The sequence below is a fragment of the Pristiophorus japonicus genome, chromosome 1 (genome assembly GCF_044704955.1).
Source record: "Pristiophorus japonicus isolate sPriJap1 chromosome 1, sPriJap1.hap1, whole genome shotgun sequence".
Classification (NCBI taxonomy): domain Eukaryota; kingdom Metazoa; phylum Chordata; class Chondrichthyes; family Pristiophoridae; genus Pristiophorus; species Pristiophorus japonicus.
Window position 1 is genome coordinate 344,228,188 of NC_091977.1, and position 18,947 is coordinate 344,247,134.

At 45.9% G+C, this 18,947-nt stretch overlaps 1 protein-coding gene across 6 annotated transcripts in view; it reads left to right on the forward strand.

Annotated features, from left to right (window-relative positions):
* LOC139273284 (CLIP-associating protein 2-like) overlaps window positions 1-18,947 on the forward strand; it is a 650,606-nt gene that overhangs the window by 321,930 nt on the left and 309,729 nt on the right. For all 6 annotated transcript variants that reach the window (XM_070889996.1, XM_070889987.1, XM_070890014.1 and 3 more), the window contains exons 10-12: window positions 3,632-3,724; window positions 6,298-6,443; window positions 17,351-17,486. In XM_070889996.1, the coding sequence (XP_070746097.1) occupies window positions 3,632-3,724; window positions 6,298-6,443; window positions 17,351-17,486 (375 nt within the window). The remainder of the gene's footprint in view (window positions 1-3,631; window positions 3,725-6,297; window positions 6,444-17,350; window positions 17,487-18,947) is intronic.

Below are 18,947 nucleotides of genomic sequence, written 5' to 3' on the forward strand. Positions count from 1 at the left end.
TTGCTCTCTGAGAATAGCGATATGAGCAGCTTATGGTCAGTTTCTAGCTCAAACTTGAGACCAAACAGAATGGTGCATTTTTTTCACCCCGTAAACGCACGCCAGAGCTTTTTCAATCATATGCTGTAAGCCTTTTCGGTCTTGGACAGACTCCTGGAGGTATAAGCGACCGGTTGCAATGTTCCTGATTCGTTAGCCTGTTGTAATACACACCCGACCCCTTATGACGACGCATCGCAAGCTAGTACTAATCGTTTACATGGGTTGTACAGAACAAGCAGTTTGTTGGAACGTAACAGATTTCTGGCTTTCTCAAAAACAGCCTCTTGTGATTTCCCCCATACCCAGTCATCTCCCTTGCGCAGTAGCACATGTAGGGGTTCTAGCAAGGTGCTTAACCCGGGTAGGAAATTACCGAAGTAGTTGAGGAGTCCCAGGAGTGACCACAGCTCTTGTCACGTTCTACTAGGGGGATCAAGGGGTATGGCGAGAAAGCAGGGATGGGGTACTGAAGTTGCATGTTCAGCCATGAACTCATTGAATGGCGGTGCAGGCTCGAAGGGCTGAATGGCCTGCTCCTGCACCGATTTTCTATGTTTCTATGATCCCCCTAGTAGTAAGGACTACATCTAACTCCTTTTTGAATATATTTAGTGAATTGGCCTCAACAACTTTCTGTGGTAGAGAATTCCACAGGTTCACCACTCTCTGGGTGAAGAAGTTTCTCCTCATCTCGGTCCTAAATGGCTTACCCCTTATCCCTAGACTGTGACCCCTGGTTCTGGACTTCCCCAACATTGGGAACATTCTTCCTGCATCTAACCTGTCTAAACCCGTCAGAATTTTAAACGTTTCTATGAGATTCCCTCTCATTCTTCTGAACTCCAGTGAATACAAGCCCAGTTGATCCGGTCTTTCTTGATATGTCAGTCCCGCCATCCCGGGATGATGATGGTGTGCAGCACAATTCAACATAAAATTTGAGTGCATTGTTACCACCATCCTTCTGACCACAACATGGCCCTATCCATACCCCATCAAACAGAAATTGGAGATTCAGTGCTTCAGCATCTGCTTACCTTTCTGTAATCCAATCGTGGTTGTCATTGAACCCTACTATATGAGAGCCTGCTGACAAACCTGACTTCCAGGTAATGTTTTCCAGCAGCTTTCGTGTCAAATCTGAGTTTCCTCATCAGCTACACAATGGATTATATGCCTTCAATGTGGTGAAAGGATCTACATGAGTTAGCTTGTAACAGACCAACTGCTAAATTTCTAGACTTCACTCAGATTTTACTTTCATGCTCAGCACAACAAACAATTCCTCTCAGTGAACCCTCACTCCCTGTGAAGTGGAGTATGACGTTATATGCACAACATCTTATAATGTAGGATTTCCCAACGGTTGAGAAACCCTTCATGCAGCTTCCTGCAATGGACCTAACTGCACTCCTGTTCTCTTCGTCTGCAAATGACAGAATAGTAATGACTCTCTCAGACCATAAGATTAAGGTTTAAGATTAGAGATTATACAACATTATTAAGTCAAAGCAGCAAATTTCACTTGGTTGCATAGGGCTAGATTTTCCCCAAGCAGTTTTGTCGGCGCACTGACTTTGCGTGCTGGAAACGGCGGCGGGAAAAACTCCTGGCCGCTGTGTACAGTCCCCGGAGTCCTGGCGTGGCGTCAATGGTGAAATGGGGGGCGGAGCCAAACGCCCACGCCGAAAACAGTGACCGGCACCTTCGCGCATTCGCAGTGGTGCAGGCCCCGATGTGCACACATGCGCAGTAGAGAGAGAAAACTTGCCACTCTGCCATTTTTGAAGAGCATCGCCACCCCCGATGAAATGCGCAGCTCCAGTGGCTTCTCTGGTCGCTCGGCGGGCTCTCTACCCCCCCACCCCCGATGAAACGCGCAGATCCAGCAGCTGCAACTTCTCAGGTCCACAAGCTCGCACTTCTCCCGTGCGTCTTCCCTCCCCTATCCCAGGCCGAATGGCCTCCCACACAGCCGGCCCGCTGCCTTTCCCGGGCAGACTTTAAAGATAAGGTAGGATTTACTTCCTTTTTTATTGGTTTGAGCTTTTCCTTAATGTTTGCTGCTTGGTTGTTGAGGTCCTCTCTAGTTCCCTTCCCTTCCCTATCCCTGCCCTAATGTCTGCTGAATGTGCGCTGCTTTTTCTTAACTGCCTGTAAGGTTTTTCAGAGCTCACCACATATTCTGACCTAAGTGGATTTGGAATTACGTTTTTGCTGGCCAAAGTGGCATAAATGGCCAAAACTGGTGTAAGTGTCTGGGAATGCCCCTTTTGGGGAAAAAAACTGACCTTAAAAAGAAAAAATCATGCCGAACTGACTTACTCGAGCAAATTTTAGGGGGAAAATGGCACTTTCTAACTTACACCAGAAAAAACAACTTATTCCAAAAAAATTGATGCAAGTCATGGCCAATGTTGGGCCCATAATTTCTAACTTCTACATCTTGGAATATAATAGAAACAAAAGGCGCAGCGCTTTAAATATTAGCAATATTAAACCTGGGCTAGTCAATCACTAAAAATGTTTTTACATAGGTTTCATCCACAAACACTAAGTCTTTAGGTACTTGTCTCTAATTTGATGAACTCAGAATAACTGAAGTATTGGGGAGAAGGTTGCTTGAAAATATATGCCACTATCTAGGCATGGAGCTGTCAGTCAAACCCCTTTGAGATACTTTGAAATATTGTTCCATGGTGCAGACCTGGTCAAAGAAAAGGCTTTATGCTGAAAGTCTAATAAATGCAATACTGTCATCTGTTCGTTCCTGATTTCAAGCACCTTTGCCATAATTAACTAATTTCAAAATAATGCAAGTAGCCCATCTTCACAAAATCTATAGGAAGATTTGCATCTTAGTAACAAGTCCTCTCCCTTCAAAGTGTTCCTAGGGCAATGTTCCAGAGTGAATTAAATGTAAATTCTGTTTTCAGTGAGCACATTCAAGTGGTCCATATGTTGTCAATTGCTCCACTGTCTTTATATAAAAATGTATCCAAATACGTGAAATTCTACAACAAAGAATAGGGCAGAATTGATTGATCCAGAGGAAGCTGGAAGGGAATTTTGAAAAGTAGTGGAAGGGTCAAAAAAGTGGCAGATGAAATTCAATGTCACTGATGCATTTTGGTTGAAAAATAAAAGGGATAACTATTTCCTGACTGGGTGATGATGAAAAGGGACAATGCTTGTGTGGAAGATAAACATCACTACAACTGGCCTGTTTCCATGTAATTCTGGCCTGTCTCGCTCTTTTTTCACAAGTTAGGTTCAAGCTCTCGTCTAGTCTTGCATATATTTTATAGTTGTTGTACACATCTAGGATACAGTCCAAATTTTAGCCCTCTTCAGGAGGACTGCATGCCAAAAGTCTTTTGAAAATCAAAGAAGGAAATTTAAATAGGCCTTAATGATTAGTGATCTCTTCAAAAAATATTGAAGTAATAGTTTTGACATGGTCGGCTGTGTGATTGTTGCCAATTGTTTTGGTGCAAGTTAATGTACTTTTTTGTGAGGCAAATGTCTTTTGTAAAGATGGTGTACGTGTTGAAATGGTCTCCTAAGTTATATCTCTTTTGTCTTTCAGATTTTCTCCAACAGAGAACTTGAAGAAACGCTGAACAAAATACGAGAAATACTGTCGGATGATAAACATGACTGGGATCAGCGAGCCAATGCTGTAAGTTTTGTGCAGGAGGATTTTTGTGCTGATATGCAGAAATGTTTTTTTTCCTGCACACTCAGTTGAAAGGCCAAGATGAAATTCAGCACATCCTTCTGATAGTGTTAAACTCAACTTAAGATCATAACCCACTGCATCAAGGTGACTTTTTTTTTCCATGCTATTCATGTTGGTGGTCTTGAGATTGCTTATAATTCATGCAAGCCGTGATCCTGACCAATGGCTCCACCACAGACCCAATCCACGTCCGGACCGGGGTCAAGCAGGACAGCGTCATCGCACTAGCGCTCTTCTTGATCTACCTTGTTGCAATGCTCTATCTCACTATCAACAATCTCCCCGCTGGAACTAAACTATAGAATCAATGGGAACCTGTTCAACCTAGGTCACCTCCAGGCTCGATCCCAGGTCATCCCATCCTCTGTCATCGAACTACAGTACACAGATGACACTTGCGTCTGCGCACACTGAGGCCGAACTCCAAGCCATCATCAACACCTTCACCGAGGTGTACACTAAACATCCGCAAAACAAAGGGCTTCCTCCAACCTCACCCCGCCACACAGAACTGCCCCCCGGTCATCAAAATCCACGGAACGGCCTTGGACCACGTGGACTATTTTCCATACCTCGGGAGCCTACTATCAGCAAGGGTAGACATTGAGGACGAGGTCCAACACCACTTCCATTGTGCCAGTGCAGCCTTCAGTCACCTGAGGAAGAGAGTGTTTGAAGACCCGGATCTCAAATCTGGCACCAAGCTTATGGTCTGCAGGGCAGTTGTGATACCTGACCTGCTGTATGGCTCAGAGACTTGGACTATATACAGCAGATACGTCAAAGCGCTGGAAAAGTACCACCAGCTCTGCCTCCGCAAGATCCTACAATCCCACTGGGAGGATAAGATGCACCATCGTCGGTGTTCTCACTCAGGCCAACATCCCCTGAATCGAAGCGCTAACCACACTCGACCAGCTCCATTGGGCGGGCCATTTCGTCCACATGCCCGACACGAGACTCCCTAAGCAAGTGCTATACTCGGAACTCCTACACGGCAAGCCAGCCCCAGGTGGGCAGAGAAAACATTTCAAGGACACCCTCAAAGCCTCCTTGATAAAGTGTAACATCCCTACCAGTACCTGGAAATCCCTGGCCCAAAACCACCCAAAGTGGAAGAAGAGCATCCGGGAGGGCGCTGAGCACCTCACGTCTCGTCGCCGAGAGCATGCAGAAACCAAGCACAGACAGTGGAATGAGCGTGCGGCAAACCAGGCTCCCCACCCACCCCTTCCTTCAACCACTGTCTGCCCCACCTCTTACAGAGATTGTAATTCCTACATTGGACTGTACAGCCACCTGAGAACTCACTTTTCGAGTGGAAACAAGTCTTGCTCGATTTTGAGGGACTGCCTATGTTAATGATGATGCTTATAATTCACCGTTAATCGAATAAATTGTGTCCTGTAAACTCAACTTCACCGAGCTGTAATTTTATCTATCATTTTTTTTAAAAGTGCATTGATGTGGGAACTGGGTGATGCAATGGGCCACTGTCCTTTCACCTCTGTAGCCTCTTCTGAGTTTTGTCCAAAATGATCCGATTCAAGTTACTTGCTTCCTTCTCTCTCCTCCCTCTCTCATTTTGTGCTTCCTTCTCTCCCCCTCACCTCTTGCATGAGATCAGCTGACTCACCTCAGACTGAGGATTGGATCTTTGTGTTCTGAATCGGTCAATCCTGAGCTATTAGGGAAATGTAAATGGAGCTATTCAGTCTGCTTTTTCCCTCCATTCAGAAATTAATTTTGCTTTTCTGAAGCTAATGCATTATTACCTTAAATGAGATATTCCTATTGAGGTTTGTACATAATGTGCAGTCTTAAATGTTCTGAAATGGGTTAGCAGCCTCTTGTGGATAAATGTTAGCACTACATATTTTTCGATTGGTAAATGCAGTAGTGTACGGCCCACATAAAATAAATCCAGAGTAATTTGTTCTTGCACTTGGAGAATGTTTTTAGTTATCTTGGAAACTACTGAAAATTTGACCCAGCTGATGGATAAGGTTCCTCCCTCCTCCAGTTTTCTTGCACCATTTTTATATGTCCTCTCTCTTCCTCAGGTGTTGTCTCCTTGCTGGGGGTATGGTTCCATAAGGGCCATTGTGCAAATTACCTCCAATATCTTACCTGAGGGGGCATTATTCGTTTATGAATCTGAACAGCAAGTGTTGACAAGCTATTTGGTTGTTGTGGCCACCATAGTTGATTGTGATGATAGCCTTACTTGATGTACATGCATGAGTATTTCCAGCAGGGTTTGCTGGATATTGATCAGGAATGGGGACCCATATTATCTTTCTGTCCCCAACCTAACCCAAGGATGCAGAGGCCAACCGTAGCATCCCTACCACAATACCAACTGTAATCAGCTAACTCAGCCAGACAAAGGATCAAATTGATTATCTTCCTGATCTGTTCTGTTCAGCTTAAGTACTTACTGCTAAAGCCATTGAGCAATTAGGGGAGACCCAGTGCACAGTTGATTGAAGACTTTTCCTTTTTCCTTCTAGCTGAAGAAGATTCGGTCACTACTGATTGCTGGAGCTGTAGAATATGACTGTTTTTTTCAGCATTTAAGATTATTGGAAGGCGCTTTTAAATTGTCAGCTAAAGATCTCCGGTCACAGGTTGTCAGGGAAGCTTGCATTACTGTCGCGTAAGTATTGTTGGAAGTATACTTTGACCTGTTTAATATATTTTAAAATATCTCTGAATTGTTACAGCAAGAATGTGCTACTGTGAAATTCCATTATGGAATTGAATGTACTGTATATAAAATTATTCCAGGAACATGCTCACTAGTCTATCCTGTTGAGTTTTTTTTAGCAACCTGGAGTAAACAAACACAAATGTTTCCATAATGACCTCTGTCAATTGGGACCTGAAGAGCACCAATTTTCTGTGTCTGAGAGGACTGTCAAAATAATGGCAAGGCTAATGGCGCTTGCCATAATTTATGGGTAAACGGTACAGAAACTTCAGGTGATTAACAGATGCTCTGTTAAATGTGAATACCCACAAGTTGCTGTCTGAGTTGTGCCGCTCCGTCATTAGCTTTGCAAAAGTGGCATCTCACCTGTTGCCTTCCCATTTATTTTCCAGGAACTTGCTGTATTTGCCCATTAAACTCAAGTCAAGTCTAATCATTGCAAGCATAAGTACCCTTTCAATAACATAATAAATGCTAGTGACTGCCAGTCAACCTCTCTGGCACCGAAAATTAACTATTACAAGTATGGAGTCTCATTCCTTCAAGTTTTGAATTTTTAAAAATATCAACAAAAAAATTCGTACTTTAGCTTTCTGTTTCTTTTTTTCTCTCGCGTGTCCAATCTTTCTTTAAGTCGCTAATTCTCTTTCTTTACCTGATTTAAGGTTGAATTCACAACGTTTAATTCACCCTCCTTCCCAATCCTTCCCATGTCAATTTCCCAATCCTTGTTTCCCTCGCTGCACCATTATCAGCTCGCACTTTCAGCAACTTAGTGGGCAAAATTTCTTTTGAGCTGAAGGGTGCAAGGGCAAGTCTAACTAATGGCAGACCCAATGGATGCCCAGCTATAGCAAATTCTGGCCCAATGTGAAGTTGTAATTTTTAAAGTCGGTTAAAACTTATGGAATTTATGTAAAATTAAATAGTTGAATTTTAAAATGAAACACCGTAAATAGATCTGTCACAGAGTGGGCTCCTTCAGTTACTCCACAAATTACTTTGAGTAGAGTGGTATTATAAAGTTTACTGATTATAACAAGGTACAAGAGAAATATAAGGGAGATGACCAGGATTCAAAAATGTCCTGACCAATTCAGCAGATGGGTTAAGGATTGACAGATAGATGTTCGTGTACATAGTCAACGTATTTACTGAGGCGAACGAAAGCATGGGCCTTACTCTAAACATCCGTAAGACAAAGGTCCTCCACCAGCCTGTCCTCACCGCACAGCACTGCCCCCCAGTCGTCAAGATCCACGGCGCGGCCCTGGACACCGTGGACCACTTCCCAGATCTCGGGAGCCTCCTATCAACAAAAGCAGGCATCGACGACGAAATCCAACACCGCCTCCAGTGCGCCAATGCAGCTTTCGGCTGCCTGAGGAAAAGAATGTTTGAAGACCAGGCCCTCAAAACTGCCACCAAGCTCATGGTCTACAGGGCTGTAGTAATACCTGCCCTCTTGTATGGCTCAGAGACATGGACCATGTACAGTAGACACCTCAAGTTGCTGGAGAAATATCACCAATGATGTCTGCGCAAGATCCTACAAATCCCCTGGGAGGATAAGTGCACCAACATCAGCGTCCTCATTCCATTCAGGCTAACATCCCCAGCATTGAAGCACTGACCACACTCGATCAGCTCCGCTGGGCAGGCCACATAGTTCGCACACCAGACACGAGACTCCCAAAGCAAGTGCTCTACTCTGAGCTCCTTCACGGCAAACGAGCCAAAGGTGGGCAGCGGAAACGCTACAAGGACACCCTCAAAGCTTCCCTGATAAAGTGCGACATCCCCACTGACACCTGGGAGTCCCTGGCCCAAGAACATCCTAAGTGGAGGAAGTGCATCCGAGAGGGTGCTGAGCACCTCGAGTCTCAACGCCGAGAGCATGCAGAAATCAAGCGCAGGCAGCGGAAAGAGCGTGCGGCAAACCAGTCCCTTCCATCCCTTCCCTCAACGACTATCTGTCCCAACTGTGACAGAGTCTGTGGCTCTCGTATTGGACTGTTCAGCCACCAAAGAACTCACTCCAGGAGTGAAAGCAAGTCTTCCTCGATTCCGAGGGACTGCCTATGAATGAGTGTAAATAATTGTACTATTTTGGGCAGACAGGTAATTCATGGGATTTGTCAAAACCCATCTACCAAAGGATCTACAGATGTGCCCATCCATCCCTCTGTTCCATGATGTTGATGAGTGTCAGCAGCCTAAGATTGAATGGTAAAGATGGATGAATATTCTTGAGTTTTGTTCACTTAACTTTGGGATCATGGAGTATTTAAGTAGAACTCTTCTTTGAGAATTTAAATGGGTAACATAGAGTCCATGATAGGGGAAATTGTCCATTGTCCAATTTTAATTTGTATAATATTGTCAAAATTGCACTTTCTGAAAAGAAGATAGTTGCATCTATGATTTTAGGTTTTGTGTGTCTATGAATTGCTATTAAGAAACATTGGCCTAGAAATTGGAGGTGTTTGTGCTGGCCGTTAAGGCCTGTTTCAGCAAAAACAAAATGGTGGCTGCCTCACTTCTTTTCGCTGCTGGCGGGTCCCAAGGCGGCCACCATTTTCACCTGGGCACCAGCACTGCTGATGCCAGTGCTCGCTTGGGATATGCAGATCGTGACACCAGTGAGTGTGCAATGCTCATCTGACGTCTGATCTGCCATTTTCGAGTTTTCCGCTCAACTTAGTGGCCTGTGTTAATTACCAGCTGACCAAGCGTTCACACACGCGAAGGAGCCTCCAGCAGCATTATTTGAAGGGATCACCAGCAACAACTTGCAGGTGACATGTTTGTTCAGTTTAACTAGCTCTGAGTAACTTTCTGCAACTCTAGCAGTTTTAAAAATTTGTTTCATGTTCTTAAGTTGACAGGAGTGTTGGTGCAAGTGGGGAACGCTTTTATTCTTATTTAAAAGCTTCTGCTCACACTTGCTCACAGTCATAGGGACTCTACTTGCAGTCCCCTTCGTGCTTGAGTATTTTCAGAGAGGGAGCGTAGGCAGCGAATACGAGAAGATGCTCACAGAGGGAAGAGAAGGAGGGCTCTCAACAGGAGGCCTTACCCACCCTAGGGTCTTCAAAGGGCACTTCTCTTGTATCCACTAAAGCAAGGAGCAGTGTATCAGGAGGCTCCGCTTCAGCAAGGAGCTGGTCACAGAACTCTTAACACCTCCTGCAACCAGACCTGCAGCCTCAGAGCAGGGCAATTTGCCCTCAAGGTCACCAAGGCCCTCAATTTCTTCGCCAGTGGGTTCTTCCAGTCTGCAGCAGGAGATATAGCTAAAATCCATCACAGCCTCCAGTCGGCCACAGGGGCTCTCTACACCAGGAGAGGGGACTACATTGTCTTCTCTCTGCGCAGAGAGAAGCAGAAGGAGCGTTCATGTGGCTTTGTCAGGATAGTGAGCTTCCCTATGGTGCAGGACAGCATCAACTGCACCTACGTGCCTTTGTGGACACCATATAACAATCCTGAGATATTCTGTAATTGCAAAGGCTCCCACTCACTTAATGTGCAGTTGTTGTGCGACCACACCCAGTGTATCCTGATGATCAATGCCTGCTATCCTGGCAGCAGTCATGCTGCCTTCATCCTGTGCCAGTCCAGTGTGCCAGAAATCTTCCAGCCATCACTTCAAACCCGGGGGTAGCTGCTCGGAGACGAGCTATCCACTCTGCACTTGGCTGATGACTCCCCTCTGCAACCCCAACACTCGTGCCCAGCACTCATATAATGGGAGCCATGCTGCCACCAGGAACATCATTGAGCAAATGATCCAGCTACTGAATCAACTATTCCAATGCCTTGACTGCTCGGGAGGAGCTCTCCAGTACTCGGTGGAGTGGGTGTCTCATTTCGTAGTGGTCTGTTGCATTCTTCACAACTTAGGCATCAGGAGGATATAGCCCTTGCCGGTAGGGATTGTGGGACCACCTCAGGACGAGGACAAGGGAAAGCAGGAGGACGTTGAAGCGGACGAAGGACAGTCAGCAAATCCCCCTTCTGCACGGGCTGTCTGTGAGCGCCTCATCAGACTCCAAATCAATTGAATAAAACCCCAGATCCCCATTGCTCTCCACATCCCCATTATACCATCCCTCTGTCACCAAATGTCACAACATCCTCCTGGGCACAAAGCTGAAATGAGAGCCACCACAAAACAAACATTGCAAACAAAATTAATACATTTATAATTGCTCAATTTACATTATAATATCAACTGATCACTCTTATGCAAGCCCTAGGTGCCGGTCCTTCGTGTGTCCTTTCCTATCCTGGTGCTCCTATACAGTGCTCCCCAAATGGCTGCAGCATGGCTGGTGAAAGGCTGCTGGGTTTCCTTGTGGGAGACTACAGATGGCCTTGCAAGCCGACCTCAACCAGCTGTGGACCTGGAAGGCCCGGCTGTAGACTGCACCATCTTGGCATGGGCTACATCAGTCTGACCTGGCTGGCAGACGGGCAGCGGCAAGGACAATGGCGGAGTGGCAGTGGTGGGAATAGAAATGCTGTCATCCTGAAACAGGGCAGCAGGTTTCCCATGCAACAAACTTACTTCAGCTTCCCCCGGGATGGTGCCTCAGCATTCCTAGCAATCTGCTGGAGGACAGATTGGTGGGCTGCTGTAACACCCTGCATGCGCCGTTCGACACTGGTAAACCCAGCAATGATGGCAGCAGTCTGAGCTTGGGTGGCAGCATGTTGAGACTGTTGGAGAGCAGTCCGATTGTGCATGGCAGCAAGCTGAACCTGAAGGAGAGCTATCTGCGTTTCCACTGCAGCACTGAGACATTGGATCGTTTCCACCTGTGCTGCAGTGGAGGCTATCACACTTAACATCATGGCTGGGTCCACAAGGTCTTCCCTGGAGTTGTCTATCATTTCCAGCTTAGAAATCCTGGATTCCAAGCTTTGCGCAAAGCCCCATCCAATGTTGGAGCTGGACTTCTCCATGCTCCTTAACATTACCAAGGGACTCTCTGGTAGACTTGCCATTGCACCTAGCATTTCAGTGTGTATGTCCATCACCCTTCTTCTGAAGGCCGCCACATCGATGTCATCATCTGTGTCTTATGCAGCAGAACTCTCACACCAGCTCGCCCTCTGGGGAGCTGGCCCTGAGCCACACTTTCCCCCTGGCTACAACCCACTCGTGCCCAGTGTCTCTCCAACTACAGGTCCCGCATCTAAATTACCCCGATAATATGCACAGCCAGTTTTCGAGCTGGTGTCTGCGAGTGTCAGATGCAGTGACGGTGTGCCCCTGCCTTCATCTTCACTCTCCTCCATTACTTTGAGAACAGGCCATCTAAAGCAGAAAGGCACAAGAGTCAGGTTATGATGAGGAGAGGGGGGCGGGATGGGGGGGGAAGCAAGATATCCATGTATACACCATCAGCAGCCTGTAAGTCGTCGTCTTTCGTATGGTAGTAGCAAAGCAAATCAAATGTCAATATCTAAGTTGGATATTCAGGCCAAAACTTCCGATGTAACAGTGTAGGCTAATGCAAATTTCCTCTGAGGGCAGTGCTCAGATGTGCTCCAGGGTCTGATTAGGAATTCCATGGTCGCATGATGGGGATGCTTTAATCTTCCATCTATGGAGAAGGTGGCAACATCTACCATGAAGAGTTCTGAGGCGGTTGATGGTTGTCCAATGTTTGCGAGGAATGTTTGATCCTTCATGTTGTACTGTGGGGTCCTCTATAGAGAATTAATTCCCTAAGTCGCAGTTCTTCCAAGCATTTCGCCATCTGTCACCAAGGCTGAAGGGAGATCACTGAAGGGCTTCGGCGACAATCCAAAATGGCCATCTAGATCTAGATTTGAGACGGGTTGGTGGTTGGTTGTTCAAGTCGGCCTGGATGGGCATGTCTTTGCTGGTGTAGTGGTTGTATTCCCTGGAGACTGCATATTCACGGCGTAGGTATGGTGGTGGGATGTTTGCAAGCACGGGCAGCCAAAGTGTTGGTGTCGATAAAAGCGTACCGATGATTTTTCTCATAGTTAAATTTAGCTGGACATCAAAGAATTTGACATGCAGACTTGATAGCCATGCCGGAGACCTGTACTCCACTATAGAGCACATCAGGGCGAGTGTTGCCGTATAGAAGGTTTGGCCGTTTGCTCCCCATGTGGATCCGGCGAGTTACTGGATCAAGTTGACCATACTCTTTAGTTTCTTCCCAAGGTTCTGGAGATGTTGTCCATATGGCGGAGTGCGACCAAATGTGACTCCTAAATATGAGGGTTTTTTGGCATAGTTTACCTCTGCGCCGCAAAAGGAGACTTTCAAAGCTTGATTTGCTTGATGGGTGTTGAGGTGGAATGTCGTGGTGAAGATCTTTTGCGGATTTAGCCATCGGCGGAAGTGCATCTCCATCCTTTGTAAATCACTGGTCAGAGTCTCTTTGGTGATGGACAGATTCATGTTTTGCATGGCCAAGCAATGTCATCAGCATATACAAACTTGCGGGACTCTGTTTTGGGCAGGTCACTGGTGTAAACATTGAATAACATGGGTGCCAGGACAGAATCCTGTGGGAGTCCGTTGTTCAATGTCCTATATTTACTTTTCTGGGTGCCAGAGTACACACTGAAGCGTCGGTTGCTAAGCATGGAGTTGAGAAGATGGATCGTTGTTCTGCAGGATAAAATGGAGGAGAGCTTGAAAAGCAGTTTTTGCTTCCATACTGTGTCATACACTGCTGACAGCCTGTAAGTAAGAAGAGATTGTGGGATGAGGGGCAAGTGGGATGCGAGTGGGATGTGGGATGGAATGAGCGCACCGTTATTGTCCCCAAGAGCTTTAACTTTGCCCGTTGCCACAGCCTCAGTGACTTCCCCTCAAATATAGCGAGTACTCTCTCCCCCCAGTTGGGTCAAGGCCTGTAAAATGGCTTGGCTGCCTCCCATCTGCCGTTTCCGCTGGTTGTGAGCCATTTTGGCCTGCAAGAGAAAGGGAGGTGTGTCAGTGAGTGTGGTGCAATGTGTTTGGGTGATGTGCCTGCCATAGTTGAATAGCTGTCAGTGTGTGAGATGCAGTGTGAGTGTTGCAGTGATGGTAAGGTTGTGAGAGTGAAATGAAGCTGTGATTGTGACGTCTGTGGTGAAAGATAGATATTATTGGAAGGTGAGTGAATGGGTTGTGATGCATTTAGCAGTGTATGAGGCTTGTGCAGATTTTTTTTCTTATTCGTTCCGGGATGTGGCCATCACTGGCAAGGCCAGCATTTATTTCCTACCCCTAATTGCCCTTGAGAAGGTGGTGGTGAGCGGCTGCCTTGAACCATTGCAGTCCTTGTGGTGAGGGAACTCCCACAGTAATGTTAGGGAGGGAGATCCAGGATTTTGACCCAGCAATGATGAAGGAATGGCGATATAGTTCCAAGTCAGGATGTGTGTCACTTTGAGGGGAACTTCACGTGATGGTGCTCCCATGCGCCTGTGGCCTTGTCCTTCTAGGTGGTAGAGGTCGTGGGTTTGAGAGGTGCTGCCTAAGAAGCCTTAGCGAGTTGCTGCTGTGCATCTTGTAGATGGTACACACTGCAGCCGGTGGTGGAGGGAGTGAATGTTGAAGGGGGTGGATGTGTTGCGAATCAAGCGAGCTGCTTTGTCATGGATGGTGTCGAGCTTCTTGAGTGTTGGAGTTGCACTCATTCAGGCAAGTGGAGAGTATTCCATCACACTCCTGACTTGTGCCTTGCAGATGGTGGAAAGGCTTTGGAGAGTCAAGAGGTGAGACACTTGACGCAGAATACCCAGCCTCTGACATGCTTTTGTTGCCACAGTATTTTTGTGGCTGGTTCAGTTAAGTTTCTGGTCATTGGTGACCCCCAGGATATAGATGGTGGGGGATTCGGCGATGGTAATGCTGTTGAATATCAAGGGTGAAGTAGCTAGATTCTCGCTTGTTGGAGATGGTCATTGACTGGCACTTGTGTGGCGCGAATGTTACTTGCCACTTACCAGCACAAGACTGAACGTCGTCCAGGTCTTGCTGCATGCGGGCATGTACTGCTTCATTTTCTGAGGAGTTGTGAATGGAACTGAACACTGCAATCATCAGTGAACATCCCCACTTCTGACCTTATGATGGTGGGAAGGTCATTGATGAAGCAGCTGAAGGTGGTTGGGCCTGGGACACTGCCCTGAGGAACTTCTGCAGCGATGTCCTGGGGTTGGGATGATTGACTTCCAACAACCACATCCATCTTCCTTTGTGCTAGGTATGGCTCCAGCAAGAGGAGAGTTTTCCCCTGATTCCCATTGACTTCAATTTTACAAGAACTCCTTCATGCCACACCCGGTCAAATGTTGCTTTTACCTCTGGAATTCAGCTCTTTTGCCCATGTTTGGACCAAAGCTGAAAAGAAGTTGGGAGCCGAGTGGTTCTGACCGAGCCCAAACTGAGCGTCAGTGAGCAGGTTATTGGTGAGTAAATGCCGCTTGGTAGCACTGTCGACGACACCTTCCATCACTGATGGTGATTGAGAGTAGACTGATGGGGCGGTAATTGGCCGGATTGGATTTGTCCTGCTTTTTGTGGACAGGACATACTTGGGCAGTTTTCCTCATTGTTGGGAAGATGCCAGTGTTGCAGCTGTACTGGAACAGCTTGGCTAGAGGCACGGCTAGTTCTGGAGCACAAGTATTCAGCACTGCAGTGGGATGTTATCGGGGCCCATAGCCTTTGCTGTATCCAGTGTGCTCAGCCTCTTCTTCATATCACATGGATTGAATCGAATTGGCTGAAGACTGGCTTCAATGATGGTGGGGGACCTCGGGAGGAGGCCGATATGGATCATCCACTCGGGACTTCTGGTTGGTCCCCTGCCTTGATGGTAATGGTAGAGTGAAGGATATGTCGGGCCATGAGGTTACAGATTGTGGTGGAATACAATTCTGCTGCTGCTGATGGCCCACAGCGCCTCATGGATGCCCAGTTTTGAGCTGCTAGATCTGTTCTGAATCAATCCCATTTGGTACCGTGATAGTGCCACACAATATGATGGAGGGTGTCCTCAGTGAAGAGGGGACTTTGTCTCCACAATGACTCTGCAGTGATCACTGCTACCAATGCTGTCATGAACAGATGCATCTGCGACAGTTGGATTGGTGAGGACGAGGTCAAGTGGGTTTTTCTTTCGTATTGTGCTGCAGGCTTAGTCTGGCAGATATGTCCTTCAGGACTCGGTCAGTAGTGGTACTATCGAGCCACACTTTGTGATGGACATTGAACTCCCCCACCCAGAGTACGTTCTGTACCATTGCTACCCTCAGTGCTTCAACATGGAGGAGTACTGATTCATCAGCTGAGGGAGAGCGGTACATGGTAATCAGTAGGAGGTTTCCTTGCCCATGCTGTCCTGAAGCCATGAGACTTCATTGGGACCAGAGTCAATGTTGAGAACCCCCGGGGCCACTCCGTCCCGACTGTATAATCACTGTGCCGCCACCTCGGGTGGGTCTGTCCTGCTGGTGTGACAGGGCATACCCAAGGATGGTGATGGAGGAGTCTGGGACATTGTCTGAAAGGTATGATTCTGTGATTATGACTATGTCAGGCAGTTGCTTGACTAGTCTGTGGGATAGCTCTCCCAATTTTGGCACGTCTCCAGCTGTTAGTGAGGAGGACTTTGCAGGGTCGACTGGGCTGGGTGTGCCGTTGTTGTGCATGAAGCTGGTGCCGAGGTCGATGCCGGATAGTCCGTCAGGTTTTATTATTATTGTTTTCTGTAGTGGTTTGTTACAACTGAGTGGCTTGCTAGGCCATTTCAGAGGACAGTTAAAAGTCAATCACAGTGCTGTGGGTCTGGAGTCACATATAGTCAAGACCAGGTAAGTGCAGCAGATTTCCTTCCATAAAGGACATTAGTGAACGAGTTGGGTTTTTACGACAATCCGGTTGTCTCATGGTCACCATTAGTGACACGAGCTTTTTATTACAGATTTTATTTTTTAATTTAACTGAAAAATTCCACAGCTGCCAAGGTGGGATTTGAACTCTCGTCTCCGGATTATTAGTCCAGGCCTCCAGATGGTGGGATATGGCATTTGTTGAAGCCTTCGAACCTTGAACTGCCGTGTGTAGTCAATTAAACTTTTTATGGCACTGTCCTTGGTGCAACACTGTTGGCTGTGATGTACCCAGCTATCTCTTGCCACAGCCTTCTCGAAGTAAGTGGTGATGGCTTCCTGCCACCCTGCGGAAAGAGGACAACCCGCCTCCTCTCCACGACCAGTACCAATACCTCCAGAGCCACGTCGGAGAACCTTCTTGCTCATTCTCTTTGCTGGTGCTGAGTCATGTGTTCCAAATGGAAATCCAGCTCCCAACTGCAATGACAGTGAGGTGCTGCTGCATCGAAGCACCTCCCCTTTAAGTAGTGGAGAAAGACTAAGCCAAACATTACTGGCCATTAGACTCCACCGGATATTAGCCCACCTGTTGAGCAGTAATCCAATCAGCATCGCGTTTAGCGCTGAGATCAGAACTACAATCATGTAAATGAGCATGCTACACGAATTTTATGTGCTGCCTGGACCGCTTTGAAAGGGCACAGCCAAATAGCGCTGGGCCATGACAACGCCCGTTTTTGGGTCATATCCAATTTCTAAGCCATTGTGATTAAAATGCTAATTTCCCAAGAAGGGACACTTTTTTAGGTAACAATAAGAAAGAATTCAGTTGTACAGTACAGCCAAAAATTGGGTTACTTTTGTACATTTTAACTGTACAAGTTCAATCTTTATTCCTTTGGTACAGCTACAAATTTAACAGGAAAATATATTGTTTTTTTCTCAAGTTCATTTGTTGAAATTTTATTACACAGGCACCTGTCAACCGTCCTAGGCAACAAATTTGATCATAGTGCCGAAGCCATTGTGCCTACGTTATTTAACCTCGTTCCAAACTGTGCAAAAGTGATGGCAACATCTGGAGTAGCAACAATTAGGTGCATCATCCGTGTGAGTACATCGTGTATATATTCTCTTTCAACTTGTGTTTACTTAGCTTTTTTTAAATTCTTATTTGTTCGGATAATACCACAGGTAACAACAGAGAGATGGCAGAAATATTAAATTAATTGTTTTGCTTCTGTATTTACCAGGGAGATAGAATGGGTGAACATGACAGTGGATGATGAGATTAGTAATGAGATAAGTACATTTAAAGTGAAAAGAGGGGATATATTAAATAAACTAATCAAACTCAGAGAAGATAAAACCCCTGGTTGGATCGATTCCATCCACACATTTTAAAAGAATCTAGGGACGAAATAGTAGAGGCATTACTTCACATAGTTAATAGTTCATTAGAAAAAAGTTGTCGTGCCAAAGGACTGGCGGATAGCTAACATAATACCTATATTTGGGAAGGGGGATGGAGCATGTCCAGGGAATTATAGACCGGTCAGCTTCACATTGGTGGTAGGAAAAATAATGGAATCCATACTAAAGGAGAAAATAGAAGAACATCTAGAAACCAAAACACAAGAAATAGGAGCAGGAGTAGGCCATTTGACCCCTCGAGCCTGTTCCGCCATTTAATAAGATCATGGCTGATCTGATCATGGACTCAGTTCCACTTTCCTGCCCGCTCCCCATAACCCTTTATAAAAAATATAATACTGAATAGTGAGCATGGATTTCAAAAGGGAAAGTCTTGCTTGACCAACTTCATTGAATTTTTTGAAGAGATAACAGAGAGAGTAGACAATGATAATGCAGTAGATGTAATTTATCTAGATTTTCAAAAGGCCTTCGATAAGGTACCCCATAATCGACTGATGAACAAGGTCAGAAAATGCGGAGTCAGGGGACAAGTAACGGTGTTCCACAAGGATCACTGCTGGGACCACTGTTCACAATTTATATTAATGATTTAGACTTTCGAATCAAAAACACAATTTCTAAATTTGCGGATGACACCAAATTGGGGGGGATAGTCAATACTAATGAGGACTGCAACAAATTACAGGAGGACATTAATAAGTTTACAGAATGGGCATATAATTGGCAAATGAAGTTCAACACAGATAAATGTGAGGTATTACATTTTGGTAGGAAGAATAGGGAGGTCACTTATTACTTGGGAGGTGCGAGTCGAAGTAGGGTAGAGGAACAAAGGGATCTCGGCGTACAAATACACAAATCACTAAAAGTTGTGACACGGGTTAGCAAGGCCATAAAAAAAAGCAAACCAAGCACTCGGGTTTTATTTCTAGAGGTATTGAATTGAAAAGTAGGGAAGTTATGCTAAACCTGTATCAAACCTTGGTTAGACCACACTGTACTGCTTACAGTTCTGGTCGCCATATTATAAAAAGGAGATAGAGGCACTGGAGAGGGTGCAGAGAAGATTTACAAGGATGATAACAGAAATGCGAAGGAATACATATCAGGAAAGGATGAACAAGCTGGGTCTCT